The 23,502-nt window shown below is 47.5% G+C and overlaps 1 protein-coding gene across 1 annotated transcript in view; it reads right to left on the reverse strand.

The window, feature by feature from the left end:
- The window catches only part of LOC139015151 (cyclin-Y-like protein 1), a 71,150-nt gene extending 47,983 nt beyond the window's left edge, over positions 1-23,167 (reverse strand). Inside the window, exon 1 of the mRNA XM_070422575.1 lies at positions 23,039-23,167. Coding sequence (XP_070278676.1) covers positions 23,039-23,167 — 129 coding nt within the window. The remainder of the gene's footprint in view (positions 1-23,038) is intronic.
- Between the last annotated feature and the right edge of the window lie 335 nt (positions 23,168-23,502).

Raw genomic sequence — 23,502 nt, forward strand, 5'->3', positions numbered from 1 at the left:
TAGAATACAATATGTGAACTATTTTAATATTAGGTATTAGATAGATCATGTTGCTCCTTCAGTGGAGACCCCAGTGAGATCATTAGCTGCTCCCTATTTCAGTGTGCTGTAATATCTGGATTCTAAATTGTCATGCCTTTGCTCACCAAGGATCAATCACTATGGATTCCTAATGGATAGGGCTTTGTGCCTGCAAAGTTTACCAGCCTGTGCAGTTGAAACTTGCAATTGTGGTCTTCTATAAGATGGTCTAACCAGGCAATTTCGGCATAAAAATGATCACTAAATGAAGTGCAAGACTATGAAAAGTCACAGGTCACATCATTAAATGTATCTGAGATAAGCGTCATTATTCTCTGTTCATGTTACTTGGCAATACTATTTATGTTACTTTAATCTAATCCTAAATGTTATTGTAAATGTTTTCTTTTTATTCTATTTTTAAATGCTTTATTGTTTAAAGAATTACACAAGTCTCCCTTTCCCCCCATTGACCTCTGCCTGGCCGCCCCCACCCCCAGCATATGCCCTCACACGCCTACTGTTTGTGTCCATTGGTTATGCTCATATGCTTGCATAAAAGTCCTTTGGTTGCTCTCTTACCCCCTCACCCCCTGCCTTCCCTCACAGGTTGCACAGTCTGTTAAATGCTTCTATGACTCTGGTTCTATTTTTGTTCACCAGTTTATGTTCATTATATTCCACAAATGAATGAGATCGTGTGATATTTTTCTTTCTCTGAATATCTTATTTTCCTTAGCATAGTGCTCTCCAGTTCCATCAATGCTGTTGCCAATGGTAAGAATTCCTTCTTTTTTACTGCAGCATAGTATTCCATTGGGTAGATGTACTCCAGTTTTCTAATCCACTCATCTGCTGTTGGGCACTTAGGCTGTTTCCAAATCTTAGCTATGGTAAATTGTGCTGCTATGAACATAGGGATGCATGTATCCTTTCTGATAATTGTTTCTGTTGTCTTGAGACATATTCCTAGAAGTGGGATCACTGGGTCAAATGGGAGTTCCATTTTTAATTTTTTGAGGAAACACCATACTGTTTCCATAGTGGCAGCACTAGTCTGCATTCCCACCAGCAGTGTAAGAGGGTTCCTTTTTCTCCGCATCCTCTCCAGCACTTGTCATTTCTTGATTTGTTGATGATAGCCATTCTGACAGGTGTGAGATGGTATCTCATTGCTCTTTTGATTTGCATCTCTCAGATGATTACTGATTTTGAGCATCTATAAATATACTAGATGCCTGGTGCACAGTAATTTGTGCACTGGCGGGGGCGGGGGGGGGGGAGTCCCTCAGCCCAACCTGTGCCCTCTCACAGTCTGGGACCCCTCGAGAGATAACCACCTGCTGGCTTAGGCCTGCTCCTCTGGTGGCCGCTGGCACTCCCAATACCGCAGTGTCTGCCCCGTCTCTCCTGGTCGCAGATGGCAGGCCCGGATCCCGAGTTGGGTAGGGTGGCCAGTCAGATCATGCTGCCTCCCGCTCCGCCCCACACACGACAGGCCCGGATCCCATGCTGGGGTGGGCGGAGGCTCTGGATTGCGCTGCTGGGGCACTGTTGGCCCTGAATCTGTTTTACTGTACACCCGTGTTTGCGTTTCACAGCCTGTAGGACAGCAACTTTGAAGAATGCCCTCTCGCACTCCTATATATTTCCTATATAATAAAAGAGGAATATGCTAATTAGCCCAGATATACTAATTAGTTATGACCAGTCAGGTGCTTAATAATAACAACCTGTTAGGTGCAGCCCGGGAGTGGCCCCCAGAGGATGTGGCCACCATCAGGGGCGCCGCTCAGCTCTGAGGCTACCCCGCTAGGAGTCACAAAGAGGCAAGCCTCACTGCCTGGCCTAGGCGCTGCTCCAGGCAGAAGTGGCCATCGGCAGAGGTGCAAGCAGGCACCCTGCATCCGGGCTGGATGCCACCCAGCTGAAAGAGTCACTGAAAACTCTGGTTAAATTCAATAGTTAAAATCACTATGATCTGTAAGAGCTGACATCCTCAAACACTCAGGACCCTAAGTCATACAAATTAATAGGAAACAATTGCATAATGCTTTGGCCTAATTGTACACACTTTAGTATTGTTTACAAATTATTCTACATCCTTCAAGTAAATTCAGCAGCTGACTGAGGAGAGCAGGTGCTGTGATGTGAAGGGCCCCAGCTCTGCTATCTTGAGTTTGTGGTTCCCAAGGAAAAAGCCAGAAGGGATGATAAACCCTCCTCAAACTCAGCCAGCGCCTATCTAAGCTGTGGCAAGCGGAGGCTTGGTTTAAATTGAGCCTCTCCAGCAGTGAATGACGCCAGCCCTCCCTGGAACAGGCAGGTTTCTGTGGAGTGCAATCTCCAGGTAATACAAGGGGGCCCCAGTTTCATCCCTGGCGATGTCATGTGCATTAGCTCAGTCAGCAGGGAAAGAAGGGAAAAGGCATCATGTGGGGCAGCTCTGGCGAGCAAGTGGAAGGAAACCATGTCTGGCAGACACTCCCATGCTACCCCCTTCAACCAACATGTAAGAATAATCAAATAAACCAATACAAACACCCCTCTCTGCACTGGAGAGATCTGGGACTGAGGGACGACTTGCCCAGACATTGTGTACCTGCTTCCCACCCACTTTATCCAAAAGGACAGGTTAGGGGGTTAAGGGGAGGAGGAGGGGCCCTGCAGGACGGGGACACCCTGGAACTGCACCCCTGCCCTCCATCTAGACCTGACCTCAGGGAGTACAGGGCCTGACCCCACCCCCAGAAGATTTGCATATCAGAGACCCTCCAGTACTTCCAGGCACTGTGCATTCTGGCATCTACCCTGCCTCCAGGCCACTGACCCTCACTGTCTCCAGCCCCAGAAACACTCTGTCCTCCACAAATTTTGGTCTTTATAGCCTAAATTCATGGTGGGTTTAGTTGCTCGTCCACGGATTTCATTTGATAAGAACCCAGTGAAGTTGCTTAGCAACTGAGCTGCTCAGACTTCATCAGAGACATCGAATGACACACCTTACTTGGCTTTGATAGCAAAGCAATCTTATTCTTTTATTTTTTTAAGTACATTTTTATTGGTTTCAGAGAGGAAGGGAGAGGAAGACAGATAGAAACATCAATGATGAGAGAGAATCATTGATCGGCTGCCTCCTGCACGCATCCTACTGGGGATCGAGCCCGCAACCCAGGCATGTGCTCTTGACCAGAATCGAAGCTGGGACCCTTCAGTCCTCAGGCTGAAGCTCTAGCCACTGAGCAAAACCAGCTAGGACAAGCAATCTTATGCTTAAAGGCTTGATTTTTGTCATAAACAAGTGGATTTGAATCATAGCAAACTAATATACATTTTTAAATGAAATGTCTCTTCATTTCTACTAATGCAACTCTGCCTTAAAGGTTATGTTGTATGATCTATATTAATAAAAGGGTAATATGCTCATTAGACTGGACATCTTCCAGACATCAATCCGGATGTCCTTCTGCACAAAGCTATGATGGTAGGGGCCGAGGCAACGGCACATAGGGGCGACCAGGCCGGAAGGGGAGACCAGTTAGCTGCAATCAGGCTGCCAGGCAGGTGAGCAGTTAGCTACCAGTGGTCCCAGATTGTGAGAGGGATGTCTGACTGCCAGTTTAGGCCCGATCCCACAGGGGATCTCCTGAGGGGACCCGGATTGGAGAGGGTGCAGCCTGGGCTGAGGGACATTTCCCCCACTCCCTGTGCATGAATTTCGTGCACCAGGTCTCTAGTATATATATAATGCTAAGTGACTGGCCGTCTGTGTGATGATTTGACTAATTTTCTTTCATCTCTGACACTTACAAAGACAGGGCGAAGAGTAATATTAAAATATTTCTTCTAATTAATTTCCTTTCAATGTGCACTAATCCGTGCCCTGGGCAATAGTGTTTTCATATTGGCCTTCTGTATGTTCTCTTTTGAAAAGTGTCTATTTAGGTCCTTTGCCCATTTTTGGATGGGATTGTTTATCTTCCTTTTATGAAGTTGTATGAGTTCCCTATAAATTTTGGAGATTAAATCCTTATCGGAGATAAAATTGGCAAATATGTTTTGCCATGCAGTGGGCTTTCTTGTTCTTCCGTTGATGGATTCTTTTGCTGTGCAGAAGCTTTTTCATTTGATGTAGTACCATTTGTTTATTTTCTCCTTAGTTTCCATTGCCCTTGGAGCTGTATCAGTAAAGATATTGCTATGACTCAGATTCATCACTGTAACGTTTAAGTGTAAGTAAAATAAGGAATTTAGGGACTGCTACTTCTTCCATAGTACCTAGATTTCTACTTTAAATATAACTTGATCATCCCAAAGATATTTGCCAAATACTATTCTAGGTGCATGGGATATGTTGGTAAACAGAAGAGACAAAGGGCTCTGCATTTGTGTAGTTTATATTCTAGTGAGGAGACACAGACAATACTTAATAACCATAATATATGAGTAAATAATATAGATATTAGTAAGTTAAAAGGGCTATAAAAACACTATGTTTAGTGAAGTACAATTATGATATTATAGAAGTTGGTAAGGCTTGGTCTTATGGAGAAGATGAATTTGAACAAAGGTCTGAAGGAGTTAAGAGGCTCCCTGAGGTAACTCTTCCAAGCAACGCAAACAGCCAGTGCCAAGGCTGTAAGTCAGGGGTATGCCTGGTATATTTGGGAAACACAGAGGCCCATGAGGCTGAAGGTAAGTGAGCAGGAAGAGAGGGAAGGTAAGTGAGCAGGGAGAGAGGAACTGGAGATGTGGCTGGAGGGGTAATAGGAATGTGAAGAGGTGGCAGATCTTATAGGTTCTTGTAGGCCATTTAAAAACCTTTAGCTTTTACTCATAGTGAAATTGAGGGACCACTGTGGGATTCTGAGAAGAGGAGTCAACCTGATCTGCCTGATGTTTAAAAGTCTCACCTCCACTGCTTGAGCATAAACTGACAGGAGCAAGGATGAGAGCAAGGAACCCATTAGGAAGCTTTGGGAATCAGCGTATATTTTGAAGGTAGAACCAACAGAATCTCCTGACAGAATGGATGTGCAGTGTGAGGGAATGAGGAGTCAAAGCTTTTGGCCAAAACACCTGGAATGATGGAATTGTCATCAACGTGGGGCTGTTGGGGGAGAGACAACAGAAATGCACTTTTGAATGTGGAGATAATGCATCAACTGGTAGTAAGTATTTGCTTATTATATATAAGACTAAGGTAGTCAGGCTAAGTTAACTATTTGAGAAGATGCTATTATTCTTCTCATTTTAAGAAATTGTGACCACAGAACCAGCTTAAACTGGTCCTATGCTGTTTCTAACCAGATTCGAAATGTTTAAACCTTGGATACACCACTTATAGGGAAACACCACACATGAGTGACACTTGTGCCCAAGTAACTACTCTCCCCCCCCCCCCATGGATCCAAAATAACCATATGATTAGAACCTGAACCCCAGAACCCTTTCTGAAGTGAAGTATCTATTGTCCAGGATTATCTGGTAGTGAAGCCCCTTAAATCTTGCCCCTTGACCAGCGGGACAGATTTGGCACTAGCCTCCTGTTTTCTTGGAAGTCAACTTGCAAATAAAAGCTCTTTCTTTTACCTCCTATGTAATTTTATTCCTAAGAATCTTAATTTTTTTGTTGCAGTGGTAAATGGAACTTTTTGTTTAGTTTCTCTTTCTATTAGTTTATTATTGGTGTATTAAAAAGCCATCGGTGATTCAGTGTTAATTTTGTATCCTGCTACATTTCCAAATTTATTAAATCCAGTAATTTTTCGATGGAGTCTTTAGGATTTTCTAGTACAGTATCATGTCATCTGAGAATAAGGAGTTTTGCTTCCTCCTTTCCAATTTGGATCTCTTTTTTATGACTTCTTGACTGATCACGGTGGCTAGGACTTCCAGTACTATGCTGAACAAGAGTGGTGAAAGGACATCCCTGTATTGTTCCTGTTCTTAGGGGAAATGGTTTTCTTTTTTGCCCATTGAGTATGATGATGGCAGTTGGTTTTGTCATATATGCCTTTTATTATGATGAGATATGATCCCTCTATTCCTATTTTACTGAGAATTTTTATCAGCAATGGGTGTTGGATTTTGTCAAGTGCTTTTTCTGCATCAATTGATATAATCATAAGTTGATGGAAATTCGGGAGTCAGTGATGAAAAGGAACTATTGGGATTAGGGTGGCAGTTAGAGCAAGATTATCACTACTTATCTTTTTGTCACTACTTATCTTTTCGATTTGCTTTGCACTTAGAATTTAAAAGCATTCTCTAATCTAGTTTATAGTTTCTCCTACTAATATTGAAACTCATGGAGCTTGGACCCTATATTGATGCACATACTTTATTGATTATTGATATTATCCTATTGGTCCTTTTGCATTTTTGTTGATCCAGAATATCCGTTTCAGATTTTAAATTTGCATTAGACAGAGCTAAAACGTGCATGCTTAGTTTATTTTGTCTACTTATTGCTATCCTATCCCCTGTACTAGGTGTTATTTTTTTCTCATGTTCGTGAGCCACTATTTCTTTAAATTAATTTTCTGCAGTATAGAGTGATCATGTCTAACAAAAAGGAATTTGAAGCAACATTCATTCCACTCATTTAAAAGCAGTATTGAACTTTTGCTACGCTAGAGTCAGAGTAAGAAGACAAATGATACAGGTTCTTTTCCCTCAAGGGTTGGTGCTTGGTAGAGGAGAAGAGGAAAAGAATATGCAAAAACAAAACTTCCCAATTTGATGAAATAAAAACTACAGGAAGATCGCCATTATTAATTTCCATCCTTTTATAAATGAAATCTTATCTTTGGTAAACACCATTTGATTTAATTAAGTACATTTTTTGTTTTTTAAAACATATTTTTATGACTTCACAGAGGAAGGGAGAGGGAGAGAGAGATAGAAACATCAATGATGAGAGAGAATTATTAATCAGCTGCCTCCTGCATACCCCCCACTGGGGATCGAAGCCGAAACCCGGGCATGTGCCCTCACCAGAATTGAACCCGGGTCACTTCATTCCACAGGCCAACACTCTATCCACTGAGCCAAATCAGCCAGGGCAAATTAAATAAGTACATCTTAAAGACCTACTAGGGGGAGTCCTTGGGGTCAACTAGCCAATGTTCCTGTCCTCAAGGAGCTGAAAGGGCTGGTAATGTGGATGTAGATTTCCCTGTACACCCAGCCCTTCCCAATTGCAAACTGACAGGGTTCTTGAGAAAACCAAATTGAAGGAATTGAGGATGGCACACACAGGAACATTAAGTTCTCCAGGTTTATGTAGTTTTTTTCCAGCTGCAAAAACTTTCTCTTTCTAGTATCCCAAATTATTCCTGTGATGGCTTAAATATTTGATTGAAATGCCAGGAGCTAGTCTCTTGGCTAGGTTTCTAAGTGGAATTCCCCTTATGCTATCCTCTATACAACAAAATATTGAAGAGTTGCCTGGCTTTGTGTCTTGATGAATAATCATTGGGATAAGACATATTTCTCTGGAAAGGACATATTGTTTATACTTCCTGCTGGACTTGGCTCATAGTTTCAGTGTTTCCTGAAATTCATACTGATATCTCTTGAATGGATCTTTTTCTTTTGATGGCCCTCCTTATGTAAAACCATCTTTATTTTCTTTGGAGAGTCTATTGTTAGCAAAATTACTTGTTAATATTAAATATGAGAATGATTTCTATTCCAGTGGGAGGGGAATAACTGCTGGTCCCCTTCCTTTTTTTGGCATCTAAATATTAAGAAAGAGTACAGCACCTGTCCTAGACTTGTAGGCTTAATCTTCAGAAAACTGTAAAACTCCAAACATATTTTTTGACTCCTGGGAATTCAACATGTTCCTTAAAACATTATTTTTATTACAGAAAATTCCTTGTCATTTTCTAAAAGCATAGATTTTCCTCTTACTGATAAGTTACTCCATTTTTAAACATTTTAATTTAATTCTAAAATATTTCATTATATTAGTTATGTTGTTAGATGATTCAATATTTACTTTCACTTCTTTTTATATGAAATCAAAACAACTATTTGATTCACTCACATGAATGATAATTTGTGAATAAAAGAAAGAAAAGCCGGTGTGGCAGTGGTTAGAATCTCGGCTTGCACACGGAGGGTCACAGGTTTGGTTTGAGGTCAAGGACGGGTATCTGGGTTGCAGGTTCAATCCTGAGTGCAGGAGGCAACTGATCTCTCTCTCTCTCTCTCTCTCTCTCTCTCTCTCTCTCTCTTCTCCACTCTCTCAGGAAATAGATGGAAAAAGTATCCTTGGGTGGGGATTAACAAAAAGAAAACACAAACCAAAAAAGGCATGATTGTTGTCTTGGCAGTTAGTTCATGTTATCATCCCCTAAACCTGGCTTTTCTTGACATTTCCACTTTCCCAACAGTACTGATACAAATTGTCCCCAACAATGGGACATAAAGAAGGGACATAAACGATGGATTTACCCTCCATCCACCCAATAATTCTTGGACACCAAGTGGGGGGTCCTGCAATTTGACTCAATTCTGACAGTATCTATCTGAAGATAGTGTCAGGTCTCATAGGTAAGGACTCAGTCCTACAAGACTGCTCCCCCGCACCCCCCCCCCCACCCTCCGCCAACACACACACCTCAGATTCTAGTCACAACTTCAGGTTGTCACCTGTGTTTCTAACTGGCGATAAGGTGGAGGTTCCAACCACCTCCTCTTTGGGAATTATTTGCTAGAGTGGCTCACAGAACTCAGAGACACATTTTACTTAGTAGATCACTGATTTATTCTAAAAGGGTATAACTCTGGAGCAGCCAAATGGAAGAGAGCTTAGGTAAGTCAAGGGGAAGGGCGTGGAGTTTCTACAGCCTCTTCAGGTGACACTGTTCCAGCAACCCCCTGTGTTCACCGGCTCAGAAGCTCTCTGAACCCCCTCCTGGTTTAATGAGCTCTAATCAGGGTCTTCCTCTGTAGTAGTCTGCTTTGGCCTGCACAACAGAAATTGATTCTCTCACAGTTCTAGAAGCTAGAAGTCCACTGAAGGTCTGGTCCACTGAGGCCTCTCTTTTTGGCTTGCAAATGGCTATCCTCTTGCTGCCCCTTCACGTGGCTGTCCCTCTGTGTATGGGAGCTTCTGACCCCCAGTATCTCACTGTATATTCTAATCTCTTCTAATGTGGATGCCTATCATATTGGATTAGGGCCCATCCTAACAGCCTTATTTTAACTTAGTTACCTCTTTTAAGGCCCTATCTCCAAATACAGTCACATTCTCAGGTACTGGAGGTTGGGCTTCAACATATGAATTTTGGACTTACGTGAATTTAACAGGTTCCTGGATACAAGTTTAGAATATAATTATCACTTGTGTTTCTATGTGTTAGCAATTAACAAAAAGAAAATGAAATTGGAATGGAATTTATAATAACATGAAAAATGTAAAATATATAGTAATATATCTAAAAGATGGGTGTAATGTCTGCACTGAAAACTACTAAGCATTGCTGAGAGAAATGAAAGAATATGCCACATTCATGGCCAGAAGACTCACTATTATTGTCAATTCATCCCAAATTGACCCATAGATGCAAGGCAACACAATTTAAATTTAAGCAGAGTGTGTTAGTTTCTAGTGAAAACTGACAAGCTGAGTCTAAAATTTATATGGAAATGTAAAGAAGCTAGAGTAACCAAGCCAGGCTTTAAAAAGCAGTACATGCCCTAACCGGTGTGGCTCAGTGGATAGAGCGTCGGCCTGCGGACTCAAGGGTCCCAGGTTCGATTCCGGTCAAGGGCATGTACCTTGGTTGTGGGCACATCCCCAGTGGGGAGTGTGCAGGAGGCAGCTGATCGATGTTTCTCTCTCATCGATGTTTCTAGCTCTCTATCCCCCTCCCTTCCTCTCTGTAAAAATTCAATAAAATATATTTAAAAAAATAAATAAAAAGCAGTACATAATGAACACTTTTACCGCCAGAAACCAATTTACTATAAAGTTAGAGTTCTAAGACATGGGACAGTACTGGCATGGGGAAAGTCAAGCAGATTGGTGGAACGGGATAGAGATAGAGAATCCAGAAATAGCCCAAACATACAGTTTCATAACTTCCCAATTTATGGCAGAATTTCTACTGAAACTCAGAAGGAAAAGAAAATCTTCTGAAAAAATGATGCTTGATCAAGTGGATAGCAATATGGAAAAAATAAAGTATCCCTCTTCCTTACTAAATATTCCAAGTTCAATTGAGTAGTATTGTATACCTAACTATGACAGGTTAAAAACTAAACTTTAGGACAATGACATAGGATAATATCTTCCTGATCTTCAAATAAGGAATGATTTCTTAAACAGAAAATTGGACTACATAAAATTAAGAACTTTTGTTCACCAAAATAAACCATTTAGATGCCCAAAAGGCAACCAGAGAGTCCTATACAATGTTTACAACACATATAACTAATAGTTCAAATATATATATATATATACTAGAGGCCCCGTGCACAAAAATTTGTGCACTCGGGGGTCCCTCAGCCCAGCCTGTGCCCTCTCGCAGTCTGGGACCCCTCCGGGGATGTCCACCTGCTGGCTTAGGCCTGCTCCCCGGGGGATTGTGCCTAAGCTGGCAGTGATACATCCCTTGGGGGATGTCCACTTGCCAGCGGGCCGAAGCTGCAGTTGAACATCCACAGAGCTGCTGAGGAGGCAGGAGAGGCTCCCACCATCGCCAATGTGATGCCTCCAGCCTGGCTTGTGGCTGAGCAGAGCTCCCCCTGTGAGAGTGCACTGACTACCAAGGGGCAGCTCCTGCATTGAGCATCTGCCCCCTTGGTGGTCAGTGTGTGTCATAGTGACCAGTCATTCCCAGTCGTTCTGCTGTTAGGGTCAATTTGCACATTACCGCCCTAACGGGTTTGGCTCAGTGGATAGAGCATCGGCCTGCGGACTGAAGGGTCCCAGGTTCGATTCTCGTCAAGGGCATGTACTCTGGTTGCGTACACATCACCAGTAGGGGGTGTGCAGGAGGCAGCTGATCAAAGTTTCGCTCTCATTGATGTTTCTAACTCTCTATCCCTCTCCCTTCCTCTCTGTAAAAAATCAATAAAATATATTTGGGGAAAAAAATTGCATGTGCACATTACCCTTTTATTATATAGGATAGAAGCCTGGTGCACGGGTGGGAGCCAGCTGGTTTGCCCTGAAGGGTGTCCCAGATCAGGGTGGGCAGGGTACCCCCAGCTCCCTACGATCGCCCACGCCGCCCCTGCTCACGATCGCTGGCTCTGCACATGCTCACGCCTAACACCTCTGGCCAAGGCATTAGGCCTGGGCAAGAGACCCCCAGCTCCCCACCATCGTCAACTCGGCCCCTGCTCCCTGCAATTGACCGCTCCGCCCTAATGCCTCTCGCCCAGGCATTAGGCCTGGGCAGGGGACCCACAGCTCTCCAAGGGACCTCCTGCTCCACCCCTTCCCAGGCCTAACGCCTGTGGCCAAGGCATTAGGACTGGGCAGGGGACCCCAAGCTCCCACCATCAGCGACTGTGCCCCTGCTCCCCATGATCGCTGGCACTGCTCCTGCCCAGGCCTAATGCCTCTGGCCAAGGCATTAGGCCCGGGCAGGGGACCCCCGCAGCTGCAGCCTCCCAAGATCATGGGCTCCACCCCTGGCCGGGCCTTATGCCTCTGGCCGAGGCGTTGGGCCTGGGCAGCGGGGACCCCCAGCTGCAGCTGCCCCTGCCCCGGCCTAACATCTCCTCTGGCCCAGGCGTTAGGCCTGGGCAGGGCCCCCCCCCCCCCAGTTGCAGCCGCCTGCGATCATGGGCTCCACCCCTGCCTGGGCCTTACTCCTCTGGCTGAGGCGTGAGGCCCGGGCAGTGGGGACTCCCAGCTGCAGCCGCCCGCGATCGTGGGCTCTACCCCTGCCTGGGCCTAACGCCTCTGGCTGAGGCTTGAGGCCCGGGCAGTGGGGACTCCCAGCTGTAGCCGCCCCTGCCCAGCCTAATGCCTCTGGCCGAGGCATTAGACCCAGGCAGGGGACCCCCCAGCTGCAGCCGCCCCCATCGTGAGCTCCGCCCCTTCGCGGGCCTAACGCCTTTGGCCTGCTTTAGGCCTGGGCAGCAGGGAGCCCAAGCTGCAGCCACCCCCCGATTGTGGGCTCCGCCCCTGCCCGGGCCTTACGCCTCTGACCCAGGCAACCGGGCAGGGGACAACCCCCAGGTGCAGCCGCCCGCGATCGTGGGCTCCACCCCTGCCCAGGCCTTATGCCTCTGGCCGAGGTGTTAGGCCCGGGCAGGGGACCCTCGCTGCAGCTGCCCCCCGATGGTGGGCAGGGGACCCCCCCCAGCTGCAGCCGCCCGCGATCATGGGCTCTACCCCTGCCTGGGCCTAACGCCTCTGGCTGAGGCTTGAGGCCCGGGCAGTGGGGACCCCCAGCTGCAGCCGCCCCTGCCCAGCCTAAAGCCTCTGGCAGAGGCGTTAGGCCCGGGCAGCGGGGACCCCAGCTGCAGCCGCCCCCCATGGGCTCCGCCCTTGCCCGTGCCTAATGCCTCTGGCCAAGGCGTTAGGGCAGCGGGGAGCCCCAGCTGCAGCTGCCCCCCCACCCAGCTGCAACTGCTCCCTGATTGTGGGCTCCGGGCAGCGGCTGCAGCTGCCCAGCTCCCATTGCTGGCTCCACCCCTACTTCCTGCTATCACTGGCCAGTGCGGCAAAGGCCAGGATTCTCTGATCATGGCTGGGGGGCAGGGCAAAGGCGGCCCTGGGAGTGCCTTTGCCCTGCCCCCCGGCTCTTAGCTTCCCCCTGGGAGTGCCAGGGGGCTTCTTCCGTGCTTTCCATTTTGCCTCCCTGCATTGTGCCTACATATGCAAATTAACCGCCATCTTTGTTGACAGTTAACCGCCATCTTGGCTGGTGATTAATTTGCATATCTCACTAATTAGCCGATGGGAAGGGTAGCGGTCGTACGCTAATTACCATGTTTCTCTTTTATTAGTGTAGATGGCCCGGTGCATAAAATTCATGTAGGGAGGGTGGTTCCCTCAGCCCAGCCTGCACCCTTTCTAATCAGGGACCCCTTGGGGAATGTTCAGCAACCAGGCATCACTCTGGCAATCTGGGACTGCTGACTCCTAGCTGCTCACCTGCCTGCCTGCCTGATCACCCCTAACTGCCCTCCCCTGCCAGCCTGATCTCGCCCCCACCTGCCTCTGCCTGCCTCATCATCCCTAACTGCCTCTGCCTGCCTCATTGCCCCTAACTACACTCCCCTGCCAGCCTGATCTCGCCTCCAACTGCCTCTGCCTTGGCCCCCACCACCATCGCTTTGACTGGAAGGAAGTCAAATGTCCGGAAGATGGCTGGTGGACCTGATCTAATTAGCATATTACCCTTTTATTAGTATAGATAGATTATTTAGGATAGGATTGCTTAAATGGAGGGGTGGGGAGCCTTTTTCAGCAGGAGGAGATGCTCTTGGCAGACAAACACACATAGTCCCTATATCTGGACTGATAGCCAGCCATATGTACTATACTGCCAAAGCGGTCATTAAAAAATTGATCTGCTTTCTTACACTTTACACCAAACAGCTGTTGGCCTTAAAACCCCTCCTCAGCCCCTACCTTAGGTTCTCCCTTTGCAGTTCACCCAGATTAGGTTCTGATTGGCTTGTTTCTATGCCAGTCAGTGTCAAAAGCTCCACCACCTAGGCAGCCATTGGCTCCTGGCACTTCACCCAGATTTGGTTCTGATTGGTCGGTCTCTGCCAGTCAGCGTCTCTGGGCCTATCTCTGGGCCTGATCAAAGAGGCAGAGCTGATCAGCACCCCCTCCCCCACTCTTGTGGAGGCCCAGAGAGAAACAGAGGCATGGCTGCTGGAGAAGCCAGGAGAGAAAGAGAGAGGCAATGGCTGATCAACAGCTGCCACTGAGGCTGCAGATCAGACCTTGCCTCTGTCTTTGGGCCTCTCTCCAGGCCTCATCTGCAGCCCCCTCGGCAGTCAGTGCTGGGTCACTGCCCTGGTACTGGCTGCAGTCAGTATTGGGTAGCCACGGCTACCCAGAACTGACTTCCAGTGTTCGGTGTTCAGTGGAGCCTTGGTCATTGTGGATGTTACGGATCCTGGCTCTTTATGTATATAGATAAGCCTAAGTGAGCTCTGACCATTCGACCATCCAACCAGTAGCTATGATGCACAATGACCACCAGTGGGCAGACGCTCAATATAGGAGCTGCCAAGCTGCGATGACTTGGCAGCTGCGGTTCTCAGGTGACACACCTAGAACCAGAGCAGATAGAGCCCAATTCAGGGGTATGTCACCTGAGACCTGCCCTCTCACAATCTGGTACCTCTCAGGGGATGTCAGAGAGCTAGTTTCGGCCCGATATCCATAGGCCATGTGGAGGGACCCCACCTGTGCACAAATCTGTGCACCAGGCCTCTAGTATACTAATAAATACTACAAACCAGTAAGAAAAATGCACATACATACACAACCCGCTGGCAAATGGGCTTGAGAAGGCAGGCACCTCAAGAAAAGAGTATATCCAATGGTCAATAAACATGTGTTCATCTTATTATTAAGCAGGTAAAGTACAATTAGAAACACAATGTGGTGGCATTGTATATATGTCAAAATGGTCAAAAATTAAATTAAAAATGGTGTCAAATGTTGGTGAGGAAGTGGAGTAATTCTAGCTCTCAGATGCTATTGGTGGGGATGTAAATTCCAACAACCTCTTTGGGAAACTGCCAGTATCTTCTAAAGTGAAACATGGACATTCCCTATGACTAGGCGACCATGTCCTGGTTTTCCCTGCACAGTTTTGGCTTGTGCACATTTTCTCAAAATGCTTTTTAGGTTAGCATTTGTCCTAGGCTTTTTCATGTTGAAACAAAATTTTGTTTAATAGTTGCATTCAAATAAGACAGGAAAGTTCTAGTGGACCTTCTTCTTTCAGCATCTGCCAGGATTTGCCTAGTAGCGTGGGATGTATAAATAGTAGAGTTCATACTTTAACACATTGTTAAATCTTAAAGGCAACCAGAGATAACACAGTTTCCTTTCACCAACTCTCTCCTGATGCCACATAACTAAACTTTTTCTTTGATGGACACCATGCAGAGTCCTTTAAAAATAAACATTCTTCTTTGTCTTGAATTGTAGTAAAAGAAGTTCTTGATAAAAACTTCTGATGGGTGTCCAAGTGGTCCCTTCTGGCCATTTGGTATAATACCAGCCTATTGTGCCATGGCCCCTATCCATTGTCCTATGAGAATCATGAAGCCCATAAACTGCCAGCTGGTGTGATCAGCGGGAAAGTTGGGAAACTATATTTAGGAGTATTTGAAATATGTACAGAAAATAAAAGCTGAGCTGTCCTGTTAAAGAGTGAATCGAGTAGTTTTGTTATCTATTGTATGGTGTAAATCTACAATTGTTCATTAATCATGCCATTATTTGGTAATGCTTTTTAAATTTCACAATAAATTTCCTTAAGAGCAATGAGCTAAAAAACAAACAAACCTGGAAATGCATATTTAATTAAAACAATTAGGTACTATTTCTGTTTCTCAAGGAAGGTGATGATAAATGAATTATTTTCACAAAATATCTATGGACTGACATCAACTATCCATCACAGGGTGATATCACTGATCACAGAACAAATGGATTGAAGAAATGTCCGCATATATATTAAAGTGGTAGGGATTTTAGAAGGGCTGTAAGTAGCCACAAAAGGTGAGTTTACATGTCACTCCATGAAGCATGACTTTACATTAAGATCAAATGACCATTGCAAATTAATTTTTTTCATTTAAAAATTTCTAATTTTCTTGTGCAAATACAAAACATGAAATGATAGCTGTCGGTGTGTTTAGTCCATTAGCAGAACAAGAACTTTTAATTTATTTTTTGTTAATCCTCACCTGAGGAAATTTTTCCATTGATTTTTTTTATTGAGAGTTGTGGGGGGATGGAAGAAAGAGAGAGAGACATCAATGTGAGAGTGAGGGAGAGGGACATAGGGAGAGGGAGAGAGAGAGGGGGGAGACATCAATGTCTGTGAGAGAGAGAGAGAGAGAGAGAGAGACATCAATGTGAGAGAGACACATTGATTTCTTGCCTCTTGCAGGTGCCCCAACCGGGTCGGGGACTGAACTCACAACTCAGGTACATGCCTTTGACTGGGAATCAAACCTGAAACCCTTTGGCACGAAGGCTGATGCTCTAACCCCTGAGAAACCCCAGCCAGGGCAGAACAAGAACTTTTAAAACAGTTAAATGATAACAACAGAATAGCAATGTCATTGATGCCTCAGAAGGTTGACTGTTAAGCCTTTTACAGTACACTCCTCTGGCACCCTAAATCCCACTTTATGCTCCATACTTCTGAAGTAAAAGACATCTTAAGACTGTCTTTTTGTAAATAATAATATAGTACAGTAATTTGTAAACAGCAAAACCAAACCTCATCATTTGAAATACTTCTGTAGCATTGCTGTTACATGTTCTACATTCCTACTTTCATTAGTATTAAAGGATAAAATAAATATGTCAACTGTAAAGCTTTCCTGAGGCATTGTACTTTTATATATTTACTAGAGGCCCAATGCATGAAATTCGTGCAAGAGTAGGCCTTCCTTCCCCTGCTGCCAGCACCGGCTTCCCTCTGGCACCTGGGACCCGGTCTTCCCTCGAAGTCCTGGCTTCATCTGGAAGGTCATGCAGAAGGACGTCCAGTCTCATTAGCATATTACACTTTTATTATTATAGATCCTTCACTTCAACCTATGTTTTCTATACCTTGGGACAGGTCCCAAGTTTCTGTGTAAAGTTATCAAGGGCTCAGTAGATGGCGATGTTACATTGTCTTTTCATCATTTTTCAGAGCTGTTGCTTTCTAGGACACTCATCAGAAACTTGTCATCTTAGAACAGGGGTTGGGAGGAAAAACCCAGTTCTCTTAACCTGGTTCTAATTAGATACCAACTGAGATTCTAAGTCTCCTTTTTATTTTCCAAATCCTATAAAAATTTTGGGTCTTATGTAAATAGATATTGTCTAAATATCCATTCCTTAGGCATTTTTCTCTAATACCTCTCATCTGAGATTCTGAATGTATTCTGTTAATATTTCCTCTTCAGGTCTTAAAATCTAGATAAGTAGATGAATCCCCTCACAAATCCTTTATTATTTTTTTCAGTACATAAAACAACAAAGTCCAGAGAAGTGATGTTACTCTGAAAATTGAGTTTTGCCTCCCAGAGAACAGCCTTTCAATTTTTAAAATATCGCTAACACTAACAAATAGGATAAAGTCTATCTGATGGGTGAATGAATGAGTGACAATCTGGCTGGTTGCAGTATCTTTTCTGCCACCCCCAGGCCTGTCACTGGAGCTGGCTAATAGGAATGTTGTTCAATTTTTACTTTGTCTTATCAAAACTAGGAGCTCAGTGCATGCATTTTTGCACCTTGAAAGGAACTGTAGGCCACGAGGCTGTGGTGGGCACAGAGTCGGGTCTCAGCCCATCCTCTGTGCCCCTACCCGGCCCCTCCTGCCATGGACCGCATTCCCCTGTCTGCCAGCAGCCTAGCTCCTGCTGCTACTGCTCCCATGTGCAGACAGCATGGAGCAATTGGGACTGGCGCCGGGCACTGGCAGCTGGTGGGAGTGGTGGCTCTGGCGCTGGCTGTGGGTGTGAGCAGGGCTAGTGCCAGCAGTGGGTGTGAGTGGTGGCTCTGTTGCCGGCAGCGGGTACGAGTGGGGCCGTCGCAGGCAGTGGGTGTGAGAGGCGGCTGCTGGCCCTGATCGCCCCTCAGGAACAGGAGGAGGTAGAGAAGCCCTGAGGGGCGATTCGGGCCAGTAGCCACCACTCACACCCACTGACGGCACTGAGTGATCAGGGCCAGCGCTGGCAAGCGCCGGGCGGGACAGTGGCACGTGGGAGCAAACAATTTTCTGTAACCATCAGAGGCTCACCCTGATGACAGCAACCAGTGCTCTGCCTTGGTCTGGCGCCCCTGCTCACCTGCTCCACCATCCCTCTGTGGCCAATGCCCACCATTTTCCACACTCTGCATCCTGCTGGCGACACCGCCATGTTCCACGCACGACCCTTGGTAGTCAGCGCACGTCATAGTGAACGGCTGTTCAGTTGTTCGGTTGTTCTGCCATTTGGTCTATATGCATATTAGGGTTTTATATATATACTAGAGGCCAGGTGCACAAAAGTTTGTGCACTCAGGGGGGAGGAGGGGATCCCCCCAGCCCGGCCTGTGCTCTCTCACAGTCTGGGACCCCTCGGGACATAACGACCTGCTGGCTAAGGCCTGCTCCCGGGTGGCAGAGGGCAAGCCCAATCCCAAGGTGCAGCCCCTGGTCAGGCTCAGAGCAGGGCCGATTGGGGAGTTGGGGCACCGCCCCCTGTCATGCACAGAGCAGGGCGGATAGGGAGGTTGCGATGCCACCCTCAGTCATGCTCAGGGTAGGGCCAATTGGGGGGTTGGGGCACTGCCCCCTGTCACACTCAAGGCAGGGTCAATGGGGAGGTGGCAGCACCACCCCCTGTCAAACACAGAGCAGGGCCGATCAGGGGTTTGGGGCACTGTACCCTGTCACTCACAGAGTAGGGCCAATCAGGGGTTTGGGGCGCTTCCCCCTGTCACGCACAGAGCAGGGCCTATCAGGGGGATTGGGGCTCCGTACCTTGTCACGCTCAGAGCAGGGTCAATCCGGGGATTGGGGAGCTCCCCCCTGGCATGCACAGTGCAGAGCCCATCATGGGGTTGAGGAGCTCCCCCCTGTCACTCACAGAGTAGGGTGGATAGGAGAGTTAGGGCACCGCCCTGTCAAACACAGAGCAGGGCAGATCAGGGGGTTGGGGCGCTGCATCCTGTCACACTCAGGGCAAGGTCAATGGGGAGGTTATGGCTCTCCTCCGTCACACACAGAGCAGGGCCCATGGGGTTGAGAGGGTTGGGGCGCCGCACCCTGTCACACACAGAGCATGGCCAATCAGGGGGTTGGGGTGCCGCCACTGTCACACTCAGGGCAGGGAGGATGGGGAGGTTATGGCTCTACCCCGTCACACACAGTTCAGGGCCCGTTGAGTGGGGGAGAGTTAGGGCGCCGCACCCTGTCACACACAGAGCAGGGGCCATGGGGGTGGTTGGGGCGCCGCACCCTGTCACACACAGAGCAGGGCCCGTGGGGGTGGGGGGGTTTGGGGCGCTGCACCCTGTGAAACACAGAGCCACAGGGCGATCAAGGGATTGGGGAGCTCCCCCCTATCAGGCACAGAGCAGGACAGATCAGGGGGTTGGGGTGCTGCCCCCTGTCAAGCTGATCCTGGGGCTGGGAGGAAAATTACCCTTTTACTATATAGAATAGAGGGCTGGTGCATGGGTGGGGGATGGCTGGTTTGCCCTGAAGGGTGTCCTGGATCAGGGCGGGGGTCCCCACTTGGGTGCCTAGCCAGTCTGGGTGAGGGGCTGAGGGCCGTTTTCCGGCTGGCGGGTGACTGAAGCTCCCAACCACTCCTTTTTGTCTTTTTTTTTTTTTTTCTATTCTAGGCCAGCTTTAGCTCTGAGGCTTCCGCTGCTGAAAACTTTGATACAATGTTGCGGTCAGGCTGGCTGAAGCCCGGCTGACTGAAAGCCGGTTTCTGGGGTTATGTTTAGCTTCTATATTTGCAGCAGAGTTGCTTAGAGTTGCAGCTGAGAGGCCGGCAAGTCAGGCGGGGGAACGTTGGAGTCCGCAGTCACTGGAGCAAGCAAGCCTCCCTGTTCGCTTCAGTGCATGGCTGCTGGCCGCCATCTTGGCTGACAGTTAATTTGCATAAGGATATGCTGATTAGCCAATGGGAAGGGTAGCGGTCGTACGCTAAGTACCATGTTTCTCTTTTATTAGGGTATAGACAGATAGATTTCAGGGCTACAAAAAGGTATAGCTAATCTAACCAACATATACACACCTACGCTCATCTGTAGAAAAAAAAGATCACAGGTGCACTTGAACACCATATGCATTATTCCTATTTGCACTCATTGTTCTTATTCCCTAGTATTTCAAGTCCAGTTTTTTCATTCATGTCTTTGTCATCTATCCTACTGACTTTCTTCTGTTGTTGTTAATCCTTACCCAAGAATATTTTGCCCACTGATTTTTAGAGAGAGTGGAAATGGAGGCAGGGAGGGAAGAGAGGGAGAGAGAAACACTGATGTGAGAAGAGAGATATATCTGTTGGTTGCCTCCTGCCCATGACTCAACAGGGACCTGGGATCGAACCTGCAACCCAGGTATGTGTCCTTGACCCCTTGAACCGGTGACACTTTTGTGTGCAGGCCCACACTCTAACCACGGAACCACATCGGCCAGCGCCTGGCTGATCTTTTATACTTGCTTTTTTTTCTGTTCAACATTATGTTTTGGAAACTTCCCACGTTTATATCTAGTTTATTCATTTTTACGTTTGCACATTGAGTGCATTACCATTCTTCCACTAATGCATATTTATATCACTTCCAATTTTCCACTATGGACCACACCCATAGTTGTTTGTGTGAGATATTTCTATAAATCTGTTTACTGCATGCACCTTAGATATTTCATAAAAACAACAAAACATAAAAACCGATATCTAGAGTCATGGCAGCCAGCTTATCTTCCCATTGCCTCATTAAATGTAACTTGTGTTATTTCTTATAAGCATTGATAATTTTAAGATATTAAGAAGGCAATAGCCTGAGATTTCAAAAACCTTTCAGCGTGTCATTCAGCCTCTCAGAACTTGAATTTTCTAAACACCAATGAGTGGAACGGTACGGTTGTAGGCATGCACAGATTCCACGTGACTTCAAATCTCTGTGTTTAAGGACTTTGGCTGCTTGTTATCCCCCCAAGACTGTCAACCCACCCCCACTTTTAAAAATAACTTTTTGATATTGAAATTTAAAATGTATACAAAAATAGAGAAAATAGAATAATGAACTTTTATGTTCTTATCATTTAGTTTTAACAATTATTAATTCAGGCCCTCTTGAATCATACATGCCTATTTGCCTACACACTCCCCTCTCCCCCACATTCTTTGAAGCATATCTTGGAATTCTAGGATCTTAATCTGAAAGATAACAATTTTTTCTTTTAAACAATGGCAATAACATGATCACACAAACACAATTAATAGTCAGTCTTTATTAATAAAATAACCAGTAAGAGTACACATTTTCAATATTTTCTCATAACAATTTTATGAACCTTGGTCCCGGGGTTCCGCCTTGCCCACCGCCAGGCTTTCTGATAACGGTCACGATCACGATCACAGTCACGATCATGGGCCGCAGGAAAGGCAGCTTCTGGGTCAGGAGACATCGCCTCTCCTGGGGCCTGGCTTTCAGATCACAATCACTATCATGTCCACAGGTAAGGCAGCTCCTGGGTCCCAGGGTGCCTCCTTGCCTGCGGCCCAGCTTTCAGATCATGATCACGATCATGGGCCGCAGGCAAGGGGGCTCCTGTGACCCAAGGTGCTGTCCTGCCTGTGGCCTGGCTTTCAAATCTCAATCCCGGGCCGTAGGCAAGGAGGTACCTGGGTCCCGGGGTGCCGCCTTGCCAAGAGCCCAGCTTTTTGATCACGATCAAGTGCTTGATCACGAGCTGCAGGCAAGGCAGCTCCTGGGTACTGGGGTGCTGCCTTGCCTGCGGCCCAGTTTTCCAATCATGAAAACAAACAAAGGCCACAGTCAAGGTGGCTGATGGGTCCTGGGGTGCCGCCTTGCCTGCGGTCCTGCTTTCAGAGCTCAATCACGGGCCACAGGCAGGGCAGCATCTTTGTGCCCAGGGGCTGCCTTGCCTGGGGTCCTCTTTTCTGATCTCGATCTTAATCACAAGCCACAGGCAAGGTGGCTCCATGGTCTGAGGGGCACCCCTTGTCTGTGACCTGGCTTTCAAATCACTAGCACGGGCTGCAGGAAAGGCAGCTCCTGGGTCCCGGGGTTACGCCTTGCCTGTGGTCCTGCATTCCAATCTCAATCATGGGCCACAGGCAAGGCGGCTCCTGGGACCCGGGGTGCCCCCATGCCTGAGGCCAGGCTTTCAGATCAGGATCATGATAATGGGCCAGAGGCAAGGCGGCTCCTGGGTTCCAGTGTGCCGCCATGCCTGAGGCCGGCCCTGTGAGCATTATCACGATCACGGGCCCCCTTGGGTCCCGGGGTGCCCCCTTGCCTGTGGTCCTGCTTTTAAATCACGATCACAATCACTGCTGTAGGCAAGGCAGCTCCTGGGTCCCGGGGTGCCGCCTTGTCTGTGGTCCGGCTTTCAAATCACGATCATGGGCCACAGGGAAGATGGCAGATGGGTCCTGGGGTGCCGCCTTGCCTGTGGTCCTGCTTTCCTATCTCAATCACCAGATGCAGGCAAGGCTGAGGACCCAGGGTGTTGCCTTGCCTGCGGCCTTACTTTCTGATCATGATCGCAATCACAGGCCGCAGGCAAGGCGGCCCCTTTGTCCCGGGTTGTCACCTTGCCTGTGGTCCGGCTTTCAAATCACCATCATGGCCCACAGGCTAGGCGGCTCCTGGGATTCGGGGTGCCACCTTGCCTGTGGTCCGGCTTTCAGATCTCAATCATGGGAAGAGGGCAAGGCGGCTCCTGGGACCCAGGGTGTCGCCTTGCCTGCGGCCTTAATTTCCAATTACTATCACGATCACAATCACGTTCAGGGCTGCAGCCAAGGCATCTCCTGGGTCCCGGGTTGCCGACTTGCCCGTGGTCCTTCTTTCAAATCACAATCATGGGCCACAGGCAAGGTGACTCCTGGGACCCGGGGGGCCACCTTGCCTGTGGTCCGGCTTTCCTATCTCAATCACCGGATGCAGGAATGCTGGCTCCTGGGACACAGGGTGTTTCCTGGCCTGAGGCCTTACTTTCTGATCACTATTATAATCATGGGCTACAGGCAAGGTGGCCCCTTTGTCCCCGGTGCCACCTTGCCTGTGAGACAGCTTTCAAATCACTATCATGGCCCACAGGAATGGCAGTTCCCGGGACACAGGGTGCTGCATGGCCTTCGGCTCAGCTTTCTGATCATGATCATAATCACGGGCCACAGGCAAGATGGCTGATGGGTCCTTGGGTGCCGCCATGCCTGTGGACTTCTTAAGATCAAGATCAAGTTCACGATCATGGCTGCAGGCAAGGCAGTTCGTAGGTCTCGGGGTGCCGCCTTGCCTGCGGCCCAGCTTTCAAATCTCGATCACAGTCCTCAGGCAAGACGGCTCCTGGGTCCCGGTGTGCCACCTTGGCTGTGGTCCTTCTTTCTGATTTCAATCACAGGACACAGTCAAGGCGGCTCCTGGGACACAGGGTGCTGCCTTGCCTGTGGCCTTAATTTCTAATTACTATCACGATCACATTCAGGATCACCCTGCAGGCAAGGCACCTCCTGGGTCCCGGGTTGCCGCCTTGCCTGTGGTCCGGC

Source organism: Myotis yumanensis, unplaced genomic scaffold (genome assembly GCF_028538775.1).
Source record: "Myotis yumanensis isolate MYYU_CA2020_CCGP unplaced genomic scaffold, mMyoYum1.0.hap1 SCAF_1, whole genome shotgun sequence".
Taxonomy (NCBI): Eukaryota; Metazoa; Chordata; class Mammalia; order Chiroptera; family Vespertilionidae; genus Myotis; species Myotis yumanensis.